The sequence below is a fragment of the Silurus aristotelis genome, assembly GCF_946808225.1.
Source record: "Silurus aristotelis genome assembly, chromosome: 19".
Classification (NCBI taxonomy): domain Eukaryota; kingdom Metazoa; phylum Chordata; class Actinopteri; order Siluriformes; family Siluridae; genus Silurus; species Silurus aristotelis.
Genome location: NC_139592.1, coordinates 19645499 through 19665529, shown reverse-complemented (window position 1 = coordinate 19665529; position 20031 = coordinate 19645499). Strand labels below are relative to the sequence as shown.

At 37.5% G+C, this 20031-nt stretch overlaps 1 protein-coding gene and 1 long non-coding RNA gene across 2 annotated transcripts in view; both read left to right on the top strand.

Annotated features, from left to right (window-relative positions):
- The first annotated feature begins 1854 nt into the window (after positions 1 to 1854).
- The window catches only part of ada (adenosine deaminase), a 28611-nt gene continuing 10434 nt past the window's right edge, over positions 1855 to 20031 (top strand). The window contains exons 1-6 of the mRNA XM_083570578.1: positions 1855 to 2028; positions 10166 to 10227; positions 12416 to 12538; positions 15041 to 15184; positions 15305 to 15420; positions 16669 to 16793. Coding sequence (XP_083426704.1) covers positions 1978 to 2028; positions 10166 to 10227; positions 12416 to 12538; positions 15041 to 15184; positions 15305 to 15420; positions 16669 to 16793 — 621 coding nt within the window. The 5' untranslated portion in view covers positions 1855 to 1977. The remainder of the gene's footprint in view (positions 2029 to 10165; positions 10228 to 12415; positions 12539 to 15040; positions 15185 to 15304; positions 15421 to 16668; positions 16794 to 20031) is intronic.
- On the top strand, positions 15427 to 16236 carry LOC310742047. Its single transcript, XR_014538127.1, has 2 exons — positions 15427 to 16141; positions 16180 to 16236. It is a non-coding gene; the product is annotated as an uncharacterized lncRNA (long non-coding RNA).

Genomic DNA, 20031 nt, shown 5'->3' with positions numbered 1-20031 from the left:
GAGTAGCTTGATGTTCCTCAGTAGAGGTCACTCATATTATAAGCATATGGCTGTATAGCTTAAAGCTTGACAAGCTGTAATAGGCATTGAAATCTATGTAGTATAAATGAGATTGTACTATTTACAAAGTCAGATTATAAGGTCATGTTTTCAATTTATTTATTTTACTCATTGCTAGAGTGTTTGAGATTGGATATACTGTATACATAAATCATGAAGGTTAGCCTATTATCAACAAAAGACAAGCGAGGAGGTTTTCATGATTTTTTTATGTCCCAATGTCAATAAATACCATCATTCACACTTGCAAATGACCATGTATACTCAATGTATTGTAATTCATTCATTCATTCATTTTCTCCCGCTTATCCGTAATTCGGGTCACGGGGTCAGCAGTCTAAGCAGGCCCCCGCCTTCGACCGCTGCCCAATCCTCACAGCACCGTCCCTTACGGTCCCTCCTGCAGGTGGTGAGCCCACGGGAAGGCGGCCCCACGTCACTCCGACGTCACGGACCTTGATATTTCCCTCGTAAGGGACCCCCGGAGCATAGAGGGTTAAGGGCCTTGCTCAAGGGCCCAAGAGTGGCAGCTTGGCGATACCGGGGCTTGAACCCCCGACCTTCCGATCGGCAACCCAGCGCCTTAACCGCTGGAGCCACCACTCCCCTGTATTGTAATATTAAATGTTATTTTTCAAAAATAAATACTAATATTTAAAGAAGGTGTAAGCCCTGGTAATATTACATTTCAAGTCAAATCAAGTTTAGTAGACTATTATTGTCATTGCACATTTATACAATACAGTACACACTGAAATAAAACAATGTTTTCCCCAGGACCAAGGTGTTACATAAGGCAACATAAATGAACCAAAAGTATCACAAAACTACACATAACTAGAGATACGTTATCAAGTAAGATGGTGGAAACATTGACATTGCAGCACTGACCCATACAGAAGACTTGTGATAGTGCAAATGAATAGTCCATATAATAGTAAATACTGTCCATGTTAAGACTGGAATTGGAAATTTAGCAGCGTTTTGTGCCAAACTCCAGTATATTTTATGACATTTGTCAACTGCAAATAAAACTGCAAGTGCAATACAATAGTTGTTATATTTAGAATCAGTTTTTAATGAGAGGTGGTAGCTTCGTGGTAAAGGAATTGGATGCTGGCTAAGAAGGTTACAAGTTCAAATCTCAACAGCATCAAGCTGCTACTGCTGAGCAAGGACCTTAACCCTCAACTGCTCAGTTGTAAGTCGCTTTGGATAAGGAAACATTTACATTTTTGCAGGTATTCAAAGTCTGCAGCCTAGTGAACCAGTGTGAATGTATTCATTGATAGAGACTTTAAAGCACTTCTGTAAGTCGCTCTGGAAAAGGGACTCTGCTAAATGCAATAAAGTAATGAAATATATTCATGTGGTGTAAAAAATTATCCTGTTACATTACATTACACAAGATTTTAATGCAACAGGCATAATAAGAGGACCCTTCAACCTGTCTATGGGGTTTCGAAAGGGCATATTTTGAACCTGAATTAACTCGGTGGCACTGAATTTCCATTCTAATAAACAGACATAAGATGTCACCTAGATGATGAAGGGATGGGTTTCTTTTTGAAGTCTGGCTCCTCTCAAGGTTACTTCCTCATGCCATCTCCTTGCCATTGGAATGCTCATTATGGATAAACCTGTAAGAGATAAGTTTTGAAATATATAAATGCATACTTTATAACCTGTTAATTTGTGTAAAGATGCTTCGAGAGAATGTTTATAGAAATAAAACTAAATTGAATTGAAGTCTAAAAACAGAATGCATAAAAATGGACTTATGAAATGTCTGGCAACCCAATCTTAAAACTGTTGGGTTACATAGGTTTTAGTCTCAGCGTGTGCAGCTGAGCAACTCGGCAACATCGTTTCGGTTTGGTCTAAAGATTAAGCAAGTTGGTCGCTTGATTGAGAAACATGGCAGAAAATAGTGTGAACAGCGGAAAAGCTGCTTTTGACAAACCCAAGGTGAGTTCACGTGTTTTCACTTTTTTGTATCTCAGCAGACGGTGTTTCCTTCTGTGCAGTTTGGTTGAGTTTGTGGCACCTGAGCCAACACTTTACAGAGCATTTTATATTACAGAGATATTACTTCTTTTTCTTTATACTTATTCACCGCTTCTATATTAGTAATAATATTATTAGTAGTGGCAGCAGCAAAAAAAGAATGATCCCTGAAATCATATCTAGACATGCAGACTATATACTGCATACTACTAACCATACTATACAGTAGCAGCACACCTGCATCTAGTGTGCCTTCAAATGTTCAATCTAAAAGAAATATTCCAGCAAATTTATTTATTTATTTATTTATTTTTTCAATATCACCCATTTCAAATTTACAATTTTTAAAAATGCAAAAAAGTAAAAGTGACCACCCCAGAGACAAGCTATACCGCAAGGAACGAATTGTGACGTCGAAATCCATGCTCAAGTCGGACTCACATTTAAGTCCTTCAAGCCAAGTCCTGAAAGCCCCCCCGGGGCCCCCCATTCTCCTGTCTATTATGGGGGATGGTGAGTGTCTTGATGAATTGCATTAAGCTGTGGGCGTGTAGTTTTTAGTAGCAGTATTTATTGTTAAACAGATTTGCAAGTCAGAGCAATTTATGATTCAAGATCAATTTAGAGGTCCTGATTATTAGTGCATATATATATATATATATATATATATATATATATATATATATATATATATATATATATGCAATTACAACTTGATATATATATATATATATATATATATATATATATACAGTGAGGAAAATAAGTATTTGAACACCCTGCTTTTTTGCAAGTTCTCCCACTTAGAAATCATGGAGGGGTCTGAAATTGTCATTGTAGGTGCATGTCCACTGTGAGAGACATAATCTAAAAGAAAAAATCCAAAAATCACAATATATGATTTTTAAACTATTTATTTGTATGATACAGCTGCAAATAAGTATTTGAACACCTGTCTATCAGCTAGAATTCTGACCCTCAAAGACCTGTTGGTCTGCCTTTAAAATGTCCACCTCCACTACATTTATTATCCTAAATTAGATGCACCTGTTTGAGGTCGTTAGCTGCATAAAGACACCTGTCCACCCCATACAATCAGTAAGAATCCAACTACTAACATGGCCAAGACCAAAGAGCTGTCCAAAGACACTAGAGACAAAATTGTACACCTCCACAAGGCTGGAAAGGGCTACGGGGAAATTGCCAAGCAGCTTGGTGAAAAAAGGTCCACTGTTGGAGCAATCATTAGAAAATGGAAGAAGCTAAACATGACTGTCAATCTCCCTCGGACTGGGGCTCCATGCAAGATCTCACCTCGTGGGGTCTCAATGATCCTAAGGAAAGTGAGAAATCAGCCCAGAACTACACGGGAGGAGCTGGTCAATGACCTGAAAAGAGCTGGGACCACCGTTTCCAAGGTTACTGTTGGTAATACACTAAGACGTCATGGTTTGAAATCATGCATGGCACGGAAGGTTCCCCTGTTAAAACCAGCACATGTCCAGGCACGTCTTAAGTTTGCCAATGACCATTTGGATGATCCAGAGAAGTCATGGGAGAAAGTCATGTGGTCAGATGAGACCAAAATAGAACTTTTGGGTCATAATTCCACTGAACGTGTTTGAAGGAAGAAGACTGATGAGTACCATCCCAAGAACACCATCCCCACTGTGAAGCATGGGGGTGGTAGCATCATGCTTTGGGGGTGTTTTTCTGCACATGGGACAGGGCGACTGCACTGTATTAAGGAGAGGATGACCGGGGCCATGTATTGCGAGATTTTGGGGAACAACCTCCTTCCCTCAGTTAGAGCATTGAAGATGGGTCGAGGCTGGGTCTTCCAACATGACAATGACCCGAAGCACACAGCCAGGATAACCAAGGAGTGGCTCTGTAAGAAGCATATCAAGGTTCTGGCGTGGCCTAGTCAGTCTCCAGACCTAAACCCAATAGAGAATCTTTGGAGGGAGCTCAAACTCCGTGTTTCTCAGCAACAGGCCAGAAACCTGACTGATCTAGAGAAGATCTGTGTGGAGGAGTGGGCCAAAATCCCTCCTTTAGTGTGTGCAAACCTGGTGAAAAACTACAGGAAACGTTTGACCTCTGTAATTGCAAACAAACAAATATTAACATTGACTTTCTCAGGTGTTCAAATACTTATTTGCAGCTGTATCATACAAATAAATAGCAAAAAAAATCATACATTGTAATTTCTGGATTTTTTTTTTTAGATTATGTCTCTCACAGTGGACATGCACCTACGATGACAATTTCAGACCCCTGCATGATTTTAAAGTGGGAGAACTTGCAAAATAGCAGGGTGTTCAAATACTTATTTTCCTCACTGTATATATATATATATATATATATATATATATATATATATATATATATATATATATATATTATTATTATTATTATTATATATAAAGTATGTATAATGTGGCTTACTTAAACACTTTTTTTTGGGATCACATTCAGACAAGCTATATTTCAATTAACCAAGCACTCATAGTTCATGAAAGAACGGTTAAATATATAAATAAAAATAATAATAACATTTAAAAATAATCGATTTTTCATCTTGAGACCCAGTATTTTGTACCAGTTTTCATCAATTATTAGTTTAGTAAATACTTTTAAATGTAATGTCACTTGGAAGCGCAGCCGACGAGAACAATCACGATGACAGCAAAATGTTTTAGAGAGGCAGAGCCCAATTGTGCATTCAACATCACTGAGCATAAAAAAAAATCCCTAAACTTTTTGCAGTTTGGAAATCTGATAGACTGTATTTTTTGGCTCTGAATACTGTGTATAGTGTTCCTTTTAAATCTTCCAGCTGTACAGATGTGCAGTGTGTGAATAAGGGTGGTTGTATTACTGCTGCTTCTGCATGTACATGCAAAATCATTCGCTAAGTAGAACCCAGGATGATTCGTGTTGGACTGTATTTCAGAACCCCCAGCATGGATTTTGCACGGATGTGTGTGTGTGTGTGTGTGTATGTAAAAATACAAGAAATAAAATCACAATAATCACAACAAAACAGAGATACATTGGAATTTAAAATAAAATAAATGTGATTTTAATAAAAAACAGTTTAAAATATGTTAAAAAGAATAAAACAAGTAAAACTGATGATGTTTTTAATCCAGATTTAAAAGTGTCTACTGTTGGAGCACACCTGATACTTAATACAATGTTAATACAATGTACATAATACAATGTTAAAGTTAAAGTAGTTAAAAAATATCTAAAACTTTTTTGTAGAGTGGTCAAAGCCTTGGGCAAGCAAAAACATTTAGTGTCCAAAATTTGCTCAAAATGTTTATCGAACACTAGAATTAAAATGTAATTGAGATACAGAATACTACATAAAGCTTCCTTTCACTTCGAAATAGTAAGTAGTACAGATAGTAAGCACATAGTGAACACAGCTGTTAAACTACTGTGGCTGTAGCGGATAAATTCTCCACTGGGATTTGGAGTTTTTCAAGGGCATTTATTGACTCATAATGTGGTTAAACTATGTTTGTGTGCTTGAAGTTTATATGATCATACATGAAACTATGTGAAATGTTCTATATATTAACATACATTTAAAAATACGTCATGGTCTGAATTCTCTGTTCTGACTGGTTGAAAGGTGTGCATACAAACCATTGAGTGTACATGTAGATCCGGTAAGTTTATTAAGCATTTCATAGTAAAGCGTTGCCTTATAAAGTGTCACGAACTGCTAAATGTTGAATAGTTTAAATCCTACACCACCAAGCTGCCACTGCTGGGCCTTTATGCAATGTCCTTAACCCTCAACTGCTCAGTCGTAAGTCGCTCTGGATAAGGGCGTCTGTCAAATGGCGTAAAATTAACGCAAATGTAAATGGATGATTTTAGAGTGTCACGTAACTGAAATGGTGAATATGGCGATTTTTATTGATAGGCAGGGACACAAGATGAAGTTGCAGAACTGGGGAAGTTCAAGTAAAAAAATTAAAAATTATGTAACGATAAACAGCACAAAGAAATAACACCAACAGCTTCATTATTAATAGATACACAGTACACACACACTCACTCACTCACTCACTCACTGTTTCTTTCTTTCTTTCTTTCTATGAAGGAGTTATTAGTAAAAAAAAAATAGTTCTTTCACTAATAACTATTTATTTAAACTCCTTCATATAAAAGTAATCATGCCACACTGATTATATTTGTGTGGTTCTCAGCGGGCAGAATTCTCGATTTATATATAAAATAAACAAGAATAATGTGCTGTTCTTTGTATCCGTTCAGAGAGCTTTGCACTGCAAACATTAGTTACATCTCCAGCTTGTCAATGCTGGCTAATAAGCACGTGACCATGTCTTTTTAACGCACCCATCCACCCTGTTTTAGGCAGCCTTGAATTATCCTATGCACACACATATTTAATACTTAATCTGGATTTAATATAGAGACTTGGCATTTTTGGTGATGTCCTTATCCAGAGCAACTTCGATTAGATAGCATTTGAGGGTTAAGAACCTTCCGGTCCTACACCTTAAACTCTGAGCTACTACTTCCCTGAGACATGCCTATATCAATCCAGTTGCATGTCTTATGATCAAGAAGCTCGCATTTCACCACCCTTCCCTCAGAGTGCTGATTGAAAGTCGTGCCCTTTGGAGCCATTTAACTTACTCAGCATGCAGCAAGCAAAGATATTGTGACCTGATACAATAGTTTAGCTGATAAGAGCTTTACGATGTCCTGTTTTACAAACGTGACCTTTTTGCGCTCCTTTAATCAGGTTATCGTGACGGTGTGGAGAAGTGTGAGGAGAAGTCACTGCAGTCGTGCTATTGATTAGTCTTGACTGGGGAATTAAAGCAACTCCTTCTGTTACTCTTCTCATATCATACCCATACCTCGCCAAGCAGCTGGTGGAAATATGAAGCTGGTGCCTTTCACAGATAACAAATAGAGGTTCATGTTTGCCACCCACGTAGGATTATTTTCTGTCCGAAGCTTTAAAGTGGCTTAATTTTAAATGTTTTTAAGTCAGACATCGAGATCACTTCATCATCAGTGATTCAAATGGTGTGTGTGATATACTTTGCTCCATTCATAACATGGTATTCGAAGGAAGGATTTGGCAACAGGCTGCCCAAAGACCTCTTTCTTTGAAGGCCCCACCGCTCAATTTATATTACTAAAGAAATCTGCTGATAATCTCTTGTTGCCAGATACCACGGCACACCTTCACTGGTCATGTCCTGGAGTCCATTCTAAGACTGAGCTGTTTTGGTAGCAGGAGGACCTACACAACATCATGTTGGTCATGATGGTTTCAATGTTCTGGCTGAACAGTGCAAATGAGGATGTAATGAAAGCAAACATGGTGCATTTTGTTCTCTATTTTGCTTTAAAAAAAGTTGCTGCTTTTAATAGAGCTTGGTAGAGCTAAAGGAAGTCACAAATAAAGCTGCCACTCTGTCTTTAAATGTCTAATAGATGGTCCCATATTGTTATTTTTAATGCCATCTTCAGATTATTGTTCAATAATAATAGTTTTATTGTTGAGCATTTGATCGATATGAATTTTAGCTCAATGGTCTAATATAATACCAGAATTAAATTTACATAGTATATATCCTTATCCATACATTTTTTCATATATTAATTTCAACTCCCTGGTGGTCTAGTGGTTAGGATGCGGCGCTCTCAAAGCTGCGGCCCGGGTTCGATTCCCGGTCAGAGAAACGACCCCAGCCATTAGGGTTGCACAAGCCCAGATAAATGGGGGCGGGTTGTGTTAGGAAGGGCATTCAGCATAAAAACATGTGCCGAATGCTCATGAAAGGCGACCCCTAATGGGAGAAGTCGAAAGAAAGTTTTTATATATTAATTACAACCTTTGCTTTACACAGTCACGATTGCATTTGATGCATTTCCCAGCCACTGTATCACATATTTGCTCAACATATTCCCTCTGATTCCTGACATTTCTGACACTTCGAATAGAAGACATCAGAAAGGCATAAGCGGTAACTAGAACTAAACTGAACTAGGAACTCTCAGGTTGTTTTATTCATTGAAGGAGACTTTCAGAGCACTTTTGTACATCGGCCTGAATAAGGGCGTCTGTCGTAAATGTGTTTTAAACACTTGCAAACCGAGATAAGAATTGCAAAGTAAGGAATTTTTCCCTTTCCAGCTCTTCAATATAAACACGTTGTGGCACGTTAAACAGAGATCCATAATAGACGATGCTTTGTGTGTGAATTGCTGCAGGAAAACTTGGAAAAAACAGATGTGCTTTGCACAACATGCATTTACTTTTCATCATCACCTCAATGATGGAGATATTTACACTGTGGACAGCTGTGTTTATGCCATGTTTACAGAATACAGTGGAAAAATGCACTCTCAAAGGTCTGATCAGGAATGTTTTGTTAAAAAAAATCCATATTGCATAATCTTTCTACAAAATACATATTTAATACAATTTGCTGGAAAAACTATTCTTGGCTGCAAGTAAGCATCACATGACAAAATGCTTGGTCAACTTCTGTTTTCTGTTCTATTTCTCTAATTTCTTTTTAACCACGTTTGATTTCATTTCATTTATTTTTCACCACACGTGAAAAAGCGAATACAACTTTGAAGTGATAGGAAACTTTAATTCTTGAACTTCAGCAATTACAGTTCAGTGAAAAGTTCCCATTTCTTTATATGTATATAGAGAAACTATTCCTACAATATTTTATTAATTGTTTTTTGGTCCATATAACGATTAGATTAAAACAGCATCACACTTGCACTCATGCTGCTATATTGAATGACGACATGACTTAGATATTAAAATAAATAAAAATTAAACAAAAAAACCATATGGATCTCTGAGTCTCCAATTTATTTCCACATTTGTAGTTGCCAATTTTAATAATCTATATGTATTTGTTTACATCTCTTACATTGTTTACGTTGCACTTTATGTGGCGAGGACACTTACTAGTGTTACTAACTCAGTGTTTTCTGTTGTGTAACTTTATTTTGTTTAATGTAGCACCAGGGTTCTGGAGGAACGTTGTTTCATATCACTGTGTACTGCGTCAGCTATACAGTATATGGTTGAAATGACAATAAAAGCTTGACGTCTTCTGTTTTTCTCTCTATTTCCAAACCAGTATTAGCCAACTGATTATGGGTTATTAAAATAGGTCCCCTTCTAACATATTTTTTTATTATTTTGCTTGTGATTTCCACCATCCCATTGACAACACAGGACAATTTTCTCACGCTACAGCCTGTCCGCTGGTTCTGGAGAAAGAAATACTTGTTTTATTGCTGCTGTGTGAATAATGTTTCTGTATTGTGAAACATGCAAATAAAGCAGTCCAAGGACAAATCTGGCGTTTTTTTTTTTTATTTAAACTCGCAAGCACACTAACGCACAACATTCGCTGTGGAACTACCATTTCAGTTGACTTTATAATACGAGTGGAAATGCTTTGACTGTGCATATACAGCAAGTACAGATGTTTGATTAGCTGCACTTGATATCACAAAGAGAAACTGAATCTCTGTAATACATGTGACCGTAGGAACAATTGTTTTGTTGTAATAGGAACCTAAAAGAGATGGGGCCCTGATGGCTAAACACAAATGGGATGTGTGTAGAATCTATGTAAAACAATATACAATGGCTTAAATCAACAATGTATACTTTTGAGGGTGAGAATGAATGAAATCGAGTGACTCTAAATGACTTTCAATAATAATGATTTTAATGAAAGAGCAAAAATAATAATTTAAACAACAATTTTTTTAATACGAAATCTAGATGGATCTGTTTCCTAAAAAAGTTATATCATTTATAACACTGGAACACTGAGCAGGCAGTAACTAAGGATAAAAAAAGGAGTGCATAATGTAAAAAAATCTCTGTTCTTTCTTTTTTTTCTTGCATCCTGATGCATTTTCTTTCATTTTCTTATTGTATTACTGTTAATTCAAATTCTACTTTTAGCTTTTCTTTGCTTTGTTTGGCAGGACTAAAATTGTCAACAATCTAAGTATAATAGTTTGTATTATGTTTATGGACCTACAGGTTGAACTGCACGCGCATCTTGATGGCGCCATCCGGGTCGAGACCATACTTGATGTGGCCAAGTAAGAGCAGATCTTATTGCTGTTAATACTGTTTTTATTTTAGGAAAAAAAAACAAGCATTGTTTTTAACCAGATCATTTAAATGATTAATAATAATGCTTCTTTCAATTTGTTTTTATTCAGTATTGGTTTGAAATAAACACAGATTTTTGGGAAAAAAAAAACCCTACAAAACCAGCCCACTGTACTTTCACAGCTGTGCCTGATCACATCTACTGACATGGAATGTTCACAAACAGATTAGTTATACATAATTGATTACACAACAGGAATGTGATTTTCCAAAAAAGCTTAAATTCAGATGCTGTTTTGTGAAAATAAGTGTGAGGGAGAAAAAAAAATGTTCCACAAACAGTCATTATCAGTTGAGTCCACACGGCAAAGATATTCAATTTCAGTTTTTCCCCTACTTGATACATGCTACTATGCATTCCTTTGTCTTAAAAAAAAATTAGGAAGATTCCAGTAATTGATGTAATATCATTAAGATTCTTCTCTTTGGCCAATTGCAATAACACTGGTCTACAAAGCTTAGGAAAGTATGGACCTCCAAGATAATATGTGCTAATTCTTTCTTATTTTGATTAGATGAATTAGAATACAAGATATTTCACAATAAGGGTGTATACTTATCTATACACAGGCGAGTATATTCATCTGATGACCATGATGTCTCTTAACTTCTCAACAAAGCATGGTAGAACAATGGAAATGATACTAAATGAAAATGTACACATTTATCTTTTTCTTTATCTATTTAAAACTAAAGATTACCTAACTGTGATTTATTGGTCTTTCACTGCAGAGTAAATTTTTCATGGCCAGTGAAAGTGTTATTTCCAAAGACCAGTCATGTGATATTTTCCCTCAGAAGCAAAGATGCCTCGGAACTGTGTAAAGAACGCAGATAACTTCTGTGATAACATTTGTGGCAAGGTTGCATCTCAAAAGTGCAGTTTAAGGGTAGTGGTAAAAAAAAAAAAAAAAGGCATACCACTTATATTTTGGATGCAAAATAGGTGATCAGGACAAGATTTGGGCCCCTCATGGTGCATTACATGTGCAACTTATCTATGTCATTGGCTAAACCAGAAGAAGAAGTCCATACCGAATATAGATGGAACCTTCTCGTTTAATCTGGTGCTAGTGCTTGTATTCCGTAATTATCTGATATTCACATTATACATTATTTCGTAAGCTTTAAAACTGTATAATTTGGAGGTTGTATAATTTGGAGGTTGTATCTTAAAAGTCTGGGAAGCTACACAGCAATGGATCCAAGCCACCCACAATGAAAAAAAGCATGAAAATGTTACATAAACAATAAAATGGAAAGTTATGGTATGGTAAATAACATATATAATATGTTACTTCTGATACTTCTCATTGTAGACTGGTGTAATTAGGAGTTAATTCGATTTTAAAGTTAGAGTTAGAGTTAACCTATGGCTATATTTAAGGGTCGGTCCCTTTTTGCTCAGTGATGCCATGAGAATATATATATATAAAAAAAGAAAAACCATTTAGAGTGACGTCCAAACAATTGAACGGACCACAGACATCTGTACAAACATTTGTATACAACTGTTAAAACTGCATTCTGCATTATACAGGGATGAGGCTTACATAAACACCCAGATGTAAACACATGTTGGTCCAGAATTGAGTTGATTACTACAGTATAATTTTTCTCACCAGATTACCAAATTCTGGAGTTTTATAGACTTTAATGTTAAGTTGTTATAGAGTATGTGAAATCTGAAATTTGGTCCTGTTTGACTGTGTCAAAAGCAGAGATATGCCTTGAATGAAGAGTCTTGAATGACACTTGAACTAGGTTTTGAAAACCATTCTTGCACACAGTGCCTTTCTGATTCCTGAAAAAAATCTGCCGCATATGCAGATTAACCAGTCACAGATATTGATATTGAATGGTCTGATCATTTGTCGAAGGCAACCATACACAGCTATCAAAAGAACAAATTTGGATACAGCTGTGTAAATGTGGCATGATCTTCATCAAAGCATTTCAAAGTTTGTGGCATTTATAAGTAAACTATCCCATTGGCAAGGTTTACACACCAGTTCTATTAGGAAAATACGTTATGAGACCTCCATGAAAGCACTCAGCATGTTATTACTTATTGTTGTGTGTAATTATATCATTCTTCCTCCGGCTGTGTTTTAGGAGGCGAGGTATAACCCTCTGTGCAAACACTGTGCCTGAGTTGACCAAACTGATCACAGTGGCTAAGCCGGGAACACTCACCGAATTCTTAGTCAAGTTTAGTCTGTACATGCCTGCTATTGCGTAAGTATAACCTTATCTGATGGGTATAAGATTAATAATACTTACAATAAGTGTATTGAAAGTATTTAATTTTTAATGAAAGCATCTGCATTGAAGGTTAATATGCAGCTGGATAGTACCTTTTTGTCTGGGCAGTGTGTAATATCTTTACTTAGGTAAGATCATGAAGGAAAATTTTGTGCAGTGTGAAATATAGTTTATAAACAGGGTTTCAGAGTTTTCTATGCTCCTACCACACTTGTTGGAGGCACACAATACATTGTTCCCTTCACTTGAACTAGGAGACCCAAACCTTTTCAGATGCTCGATGAATATACTTACATGGGTTGGAGTGGAACATCTTGAATGGCCTGCTGTAGAGCTCCTAAATAATTATAGGCCTGCTGAAGAACACCTTTGGGAAACCTTCACCTGACTTTGCTAACGCCCTAGTGGCTAAATAAGCACAAAACTCCACAAGCACAATCCAAAAATCATCTCAGAAGAGTGGAGGTTATTATAACAGCAAATGGGGACTAAATGTGGAATGAGATGTTCCAAAAAGCACATGGGAATCTGATAGTCAGATGGCCACTGTATCAGCTGATCCTTGCAGTGTATTTAGCATGTATATAATGATATCACACATGCACTGCATAAATGTTTTTCATGGCAAAAAGCTATACAGTCAGGGCAGATTGAAATAATACTCTGAACCGTTGTTTTTGTACCACATTTTGCTCTCCACAATCTGCTGTGCATCTGTTGGAAATAACAATGCATTTTCCAGCCAAAGCCATTAAATATTAAACACACAACACTTGGACTTGTTTTACTTGTGTTGGAAATTCATTTGTTTTTTTGTTTGGGTCAAGTCCAGTGGAGCCATAAAAAGTCCAAGCATGGGAACACGTTCTTCTTTTAGGTCTGGCTATTAGAACAGGGCTGTGCAATTTGATCTGTAAAGTTTGATCTGGTTTTCCTTCCAATCAAGCAGAAGTCACACCTCAGTTCACCAGTTTAAACACCCAATCTTGACTTTTAGTAGACTATCGGGTGTGGCTTCTGATTGATGGAAATCAAACCACTAAAACCATTTGATGGTAGAATTAGGCACCTCTGTACTGGAACCAATGCTTCAGAAGAGTGACATTTGTTCATCTGTTGTGCAGACCTTGTGGCTTTCATGCGTTTACCTATGTGTGACATTTTTGGGTTAAGAGGCACTTCCTTTTCTGTAGAAAGAAAGTCTGTATAAAGTGCTAAAAAAAGATCAGAGGTAAGCTAGTTTTGTGAGCTGTGAACTTTCAGATTCCCCAAAGCAGTTATTTTACTAGTTTGAATTTTGTGAAAATACAATTATATTGCCAAAGGTATTTAGTCCCCTGGTCATAAGTATGTTATGTGATTTCTGAGTATTGCATTCCACATTTAGTTCCAACTTGCTCTTATAATTCCCTTCACTCTTCTGGCAAGATTTTGGAATGTGATTATTTGTGTTCATCAGCCACAAGGGTATTACGAAAGGCAGGTACTGATGTAGGTGAGGAGGCCTGGGGTGCAGTCAGCATTCCAATTCATCCCAAAGGTGTTAAATAGGGATGAGATCAGAGCTCAATAGCAGGCCATTTAGGATTTTCCTTTTCCAAAACATGTAAACCGGCTCTTCAAGGAGCTCACTTTGTGCACAGGGGCATTGCCATGCTGGAACAGGTTTGGGTTTCCATGTTCGAGTTAATGCAAAATTTTATTATAGCGCATCTAAAGACGTCCTACACAATTGAATGCCTCCAACATCCAAACATAACAGTTTGGAAAAACAAAAACGTATACTGTATAGCAGGAAAGGTCAGGTGACCCAAATACTTGACTACACTATCAAACAAGCAATGGTGCGATTGTACTAAAAAATCGTCACATCTACGGTTACAGTAATCAAAACATTTTTATAGAGCGACATTTTGGACCCAATATGGCCAAATGTTCTGTTTATTTTTGCACTGCTAGACAAAGCAGAGTCTGAAAATGTTGTGCTCACTTTATAACACGCTGTCCAGCTTACAGTTTCTTCCTGTTCCTCTATTTTAAGTCAGAAGTGATATTCCAGAAAAACAAAATCATTTTCCTGTTATATATTCACCAATTTTGCTAGCACTACTGTATTAATAGTTTTGAACTAAAACTAACCTATCAAATTATTGAAGGAAAACTGACTGTTGAAAAATAACAACTATGGCATGATATTGGAGAGCTAGAGATGGCTCTGAATAGTTTTAGGCCTCATCTGAAGCCGAATTAGCATAAATATAATTTAAAGAAACTCCTCCGACACGAGCTTAAAATGCCCCTGATGGTGGGACCATAGGTGTGTCTGCACAAGGAATGTGATCTAGTTCTGTTCCTTACTTATAGAATATAGTATGAACAAGCTTCAATATTTAACACTGCTGATTCGCTTTTTTACACTATATAGAGTTGGGTTTTTTTGTTGATTTTTTTACCTGCCACATGTTTTGACTATAGAGGGGACAGAGAGGCCATCAAGAGAATTGCCTATGAGTTTGTGGAGACCAAAGCTAAAGAAGGAGTGATTTACATAGAGGCGAGGTACAGCCCTCACCTCATGGCCAACAGCAACGTGGACCCGATACATTGGAACCAGGAAGAGTAAGGCATCCTTACACTACTGAACACACACATCTAAAAGAATCTTATCAAGCATTTTATTTAAAAAAAAATAATTATTTTGATTGGGGCCTTGTCCTTGTCCCTTGATTCCTTTGCCAGAGGTGATGTAACCCCAGATGATGTGGTGCAACTTGTGAAAGAGGGCCTGAAGCAGGGAGAGAAGGACTTCAAGATCAAAGCTAGGTCCATTTTGTGCTGCATGCGGCACATGCCAAGTAACGTACCCCACTTTCACTCTCACTTTCACTTTAACTTCCTCTCTCCTGCTTCCTGTGTGCCCAATTGTGTCTTGGACTGAAGAGAACCATAATTCGCTCCCAGTCTCTAGGAGGAATCTCTCAGCGCACTCTTAACTGTGTCCGCTTACTGGAGTCCAAAATCTGCCTGCTCTGCTTATTTGACCGTAGTCATGTTGATTTATCATCCTGCTGCTATCTACAGAGTGGCATTTCAAAAACGAGGAGGTGTGGAGAGGAAGTAAAGTCGCTTGGTGCTCAGCGTGATCTCGGCGTCTTTCCCAAACAATAAATCTTAATTTCTTTGCGTTCTCATTCAATCCACGCTCGGATCATAAAAAACTAATCTGGAACGGTTTGTAATTTGCAAAGGGGGTGTACTAATATAGTTCTGCAGGAAAAAAGTATATTTATATATATTTTCTCTTTTATGAAAGCACATTGTCTTTGGAGCGTCTTCATATTTCTACATTTCGTACTATTAGTTTGATTTGTACATTGGATTTTACACTACAGTGTTGCTGATCATAATAATTACATAGCGCCTGATAATAAAAGGCAATACAATGGGATGGGAAACATTTCGTAATCCGAGACTTATAATAAATGTTTTTAAATAGGAATTGGCCAATTTCACAGAAGCCTTTTGATGTGGTCAAATTTTCAGTCTTCGGCACTGAAAAAATACTACATGCAGCATGTTTATAAGTTAGTAATGCTAGTTAGTGCTAGGTTAAGATTTACAGCAAAATAAAAACTGGTAAAACAAAAAATAGACAGTTCAGAGGCAGTTCACACAGACGTGTACCTCCAGTCGTTTTGTTTACTAATTCCCAGTAGTCATAATATATATCGTGACTGTGTGAGGTGTGTGTGTGTGTGCCTGTGTGTGAGAGATATAAATATCGGACACGCCTATGAATGTTGCATGTGAAATCCGAGTCAGTGCTCACACTACTGATGTTTGCATGAAATACACACAGCTCTTTCACCACTAATAATCCACTGTATGATCACAAAATGACTTTAGACCCTTTGTTTTAATGAACCGAAAGTCTAGAAGAACACTAGCCCTGGTCCCGCTGTTGCCTACTTATGCACTAATAAATCATCTTTGTGTGTGTGTGTGTGTGTGTGTGTGTGTGTGTGTGTGTGTGTGTGTGTGTGTGTGTGTGTGTGTGTGTGTGTGTGTGTGTGTGTGTGTGTGTGTGTGGTTCCTCTGTGCAGAGTGGTCCATGGAAGTGGTGGAGTTGTGCAAGAAGTATCGAAACGATGGCGTAGTGGGCATAGATCTAGCAGGAGATGAATCTCTAAGCCACGACGCCTGCCCTCTCCACTGCATAGCCTACGAGGTACAAATTCCTCCTTTTGCTACGAATGAGAGTTTAAAGTTACATATAAATTACACAATGGAAATAATAAGAATATCAATAATGAAAGTGGTAATAAAAATTGCATTGCTATGGCAACACTACCTAAAACATAAAAGGCATAGCAGATGTTCACAAGTCAGACTGTACAAAATAATATCTATATTAACACACATGAACCATTGTAAAAGATCGCGTACCGTTTATTTCTTAATAATGTGTTGTTACCAGGTTGATCAAACGGCTTGTTGTTTTTATGTGGTTGTGATAGTTGTTCATGCGTCCCTTGTTTGTCCCAAGTAGATTCAACTGCTCATTGATTAGAAGGTACCACAAATTATTCGGTTTTCCAAACTCTTTTCTCTCCAGGGGGGTGTAAGTTATTTTGTTCTAATTTGTGTTCAATTACTGTTGCCCTTTAGACACTGCCTAAGATCTTTACATGTTTCCTAGAAGACAAAATGCTTAAATGTTTTTCAATTTTACCCCCCTAGCTGTTATTTTCTGCTTACAAAACAGGAAACGTTTGCACCTTTTGTTGATGGTTGCATTTGACTCCCTCAGTTACCCTAATCACAATGGTGTGCAATACATACATACAGTATCATGTGCGATAATATGGTAACTGTTGGATACAGTATAACAAACACCATCACCAATCACATTGCCAAAAACATTGTACCAGTTCAAGCCTTTGAGAGAGATGTGTTTAAACAGCTTTTTAAATACGTTAGTCAAGGATACACATTGCCTGGGTGAAATTACTTTATTGCTTGTATAAGTCATGTTGCCAAACTCTTGCGCATGAGGTTCCAGGAGGTTTCGCATTTCGCTTGTTGCTTGTACAGCAGAGCAGTGGTTTTTATTGTTCTCAATTGGATACTTCAGTTTTAAATAATAAATACCCTGTCCTTCAGTATAACATTCCTATTAATCCGTATCCTACTGACATTGTAAAAGGGAGTTTCTAAAACATGCAAAATATCGTCTGATTATCGGCAAAAATCCCAGAAAATATTGCAATATAATAATTTTTTTCATTATCGCACACCCTCTACCTAAGCATGGAAATTTTTTTTATTTTGCAATCACTTAAAACAAGCAGTGCACGAGACTTCTGGACTACCATAGCAAATCCTTCATTCAGGTGACTAATTGTATTAAGAAGCAAGGGTATGCAAACTTTTGATCTGGTTCATGTGTGTGAAATTCAGTTATTGCGGAATATTTTTTGCATTTATGTAAACATCTGGCATGTGAAAAAGCTTATTTTATTGATGCAGTGGTTAAGTCTCTGGGTTAATGATCGAGAGGTCAGGGATTCAAGCCCCAGCATCACCAAGCTGCCACTTTTACCCCCCCCCACCCCCCTCCGACCCTGTGCTCTGACCTCTGCTTCTTAACATTGCTGAGATATTGGTGCGAATAAAGAAATTTCACTGTGCTCTCAAGTAAATGTGACATGTAAAAAACAGCTGCACCTTAAAAACAGCAGCATTTACAGCTGGCTCATATGCAATTGTGCCATAGTTCCATAGTAACAACTGATTCTCAGGGGCTGCTGAGTCTAGTTTTCTGTAAGAAATTTTAGTTTGTGTTTTGGACAGCATCTTCAGTAACCACTCCTCAGAGACCAAGTTCTTAGCTAACTTGTTTTGCAGATGTTTCACAACATTAAACGGAACTATAAACTGATCAAATCGTAGGACATGTTGTTCTTTGAATTGTAAGAATATATTTGAATAGGGTGTAAAATGGAATACAAATTTTAGGATGTGATCTCATTGGAAAAGAGCCCAAGTGGTATTGCTAAGCCTGGTATTGCTAAGTAATTTAATGCCTTATTGTGTTTGTACCTTACAGAATTAACATATGTGTATCCAGGGGCCATCAAGTTTCTTTACATTTGACCCCTGTGACTGTATTCTATGATTCTGTATTCTTTGATAAGCAAGGAAAGATAGGAATTACCTGTTATCAGTGCTGTTATGAAATGCCTATGGTAGAATTGAGTAAGGTTCATTTTCTAGGAAAAGGGGGGAGTGGTGGCTCCAGCGCTTAAGGCGCTGGGTTGCCGATCGGAAGGTCTGGGGTTCAAGCCCCGGTATTGCCAAGCTGCCACTCTTGGGCCCTTGAGCAAGGCCCCTAACCCTCTATGCTCCGTGGGTCCCTTACGAGGGAAATATCAAGGTCCGTGACGTCGGAGTGGCGTGGGGCCGCCTTTCCGTGGGCTCACCACCTGCAGGAGGGACCGTAAGGGACGGTGCTGTGATGATTGGGCAGCAGTCGAAGGCGGGGGCCTGCTTAGACTGCTGCCCCCGCGACCCGAATTACGGATAAGCGGGAGAAAATGAATGAATGAATGCTAGGAAAAGCATTTTAGCCGTTTATCACAATGCTTATCTGGAACTTGATGATTAATTCAAGGTTTCTTGTGACACTACATATCTCTTTTAGATTTTTACTCCCAACTATAAGGTGCTATATAGGATTTTAGGGACGTGGCTGGAGAGTCGGAGTTAAGCAATACTCACAAAAAGACTGTCAAAAAATCTGAAACTCACAGGTAACACACATCTGACAGTAGTTGTGTGATCTATTAGTAACCAGATGCACTGTTTCAAAGCTTTCTTTTTTATGGCAATTCATATAAAAGCATCGTTGGTTTCTTATATTTTTTTTAGACATTTTTTTTCTTTAAAAAATTAAAGCGCGCCTGTTAGATGGTTCAGCCATGTGCTATTGATATACTCAGGATAGAGTGGGTTGCCATTTGGAACCTTGTGTTATAGAGAGTAATGTGAGAAATATGTGCACAACTAAATAAGGAGAAAAGAATGTCAAAAGAGGAAAAACAAAAGGAAATCCCAGGAGTACTTGTCTGGTATGATCGCTTGGAATAGCTCTGTTTATTTCATTAATGTGAGGATTAAATCCCTTTAATACTTTTCTTATCCTATTGGCAGCCAGCATGCCTGAACACATTAAATATAAAATGCATGAGAGTATACTGCCTTTTAGAATCAGGGCATGCTGTTATAGGTACTTAATCAGTTACTGGTTGGTGGGACTCCTTATTATTCTGACAGAGAATGTTTTTTTTCCATTAGCAGGTTTATGGTTCCACAAGTGGTTTACTCCTTTTATGCTCAAGCAGTTTTCCACTGCCAAAGCTTTTTTGTGTATCAAAGAACAACACTTTTATACCGCATAATTTGTT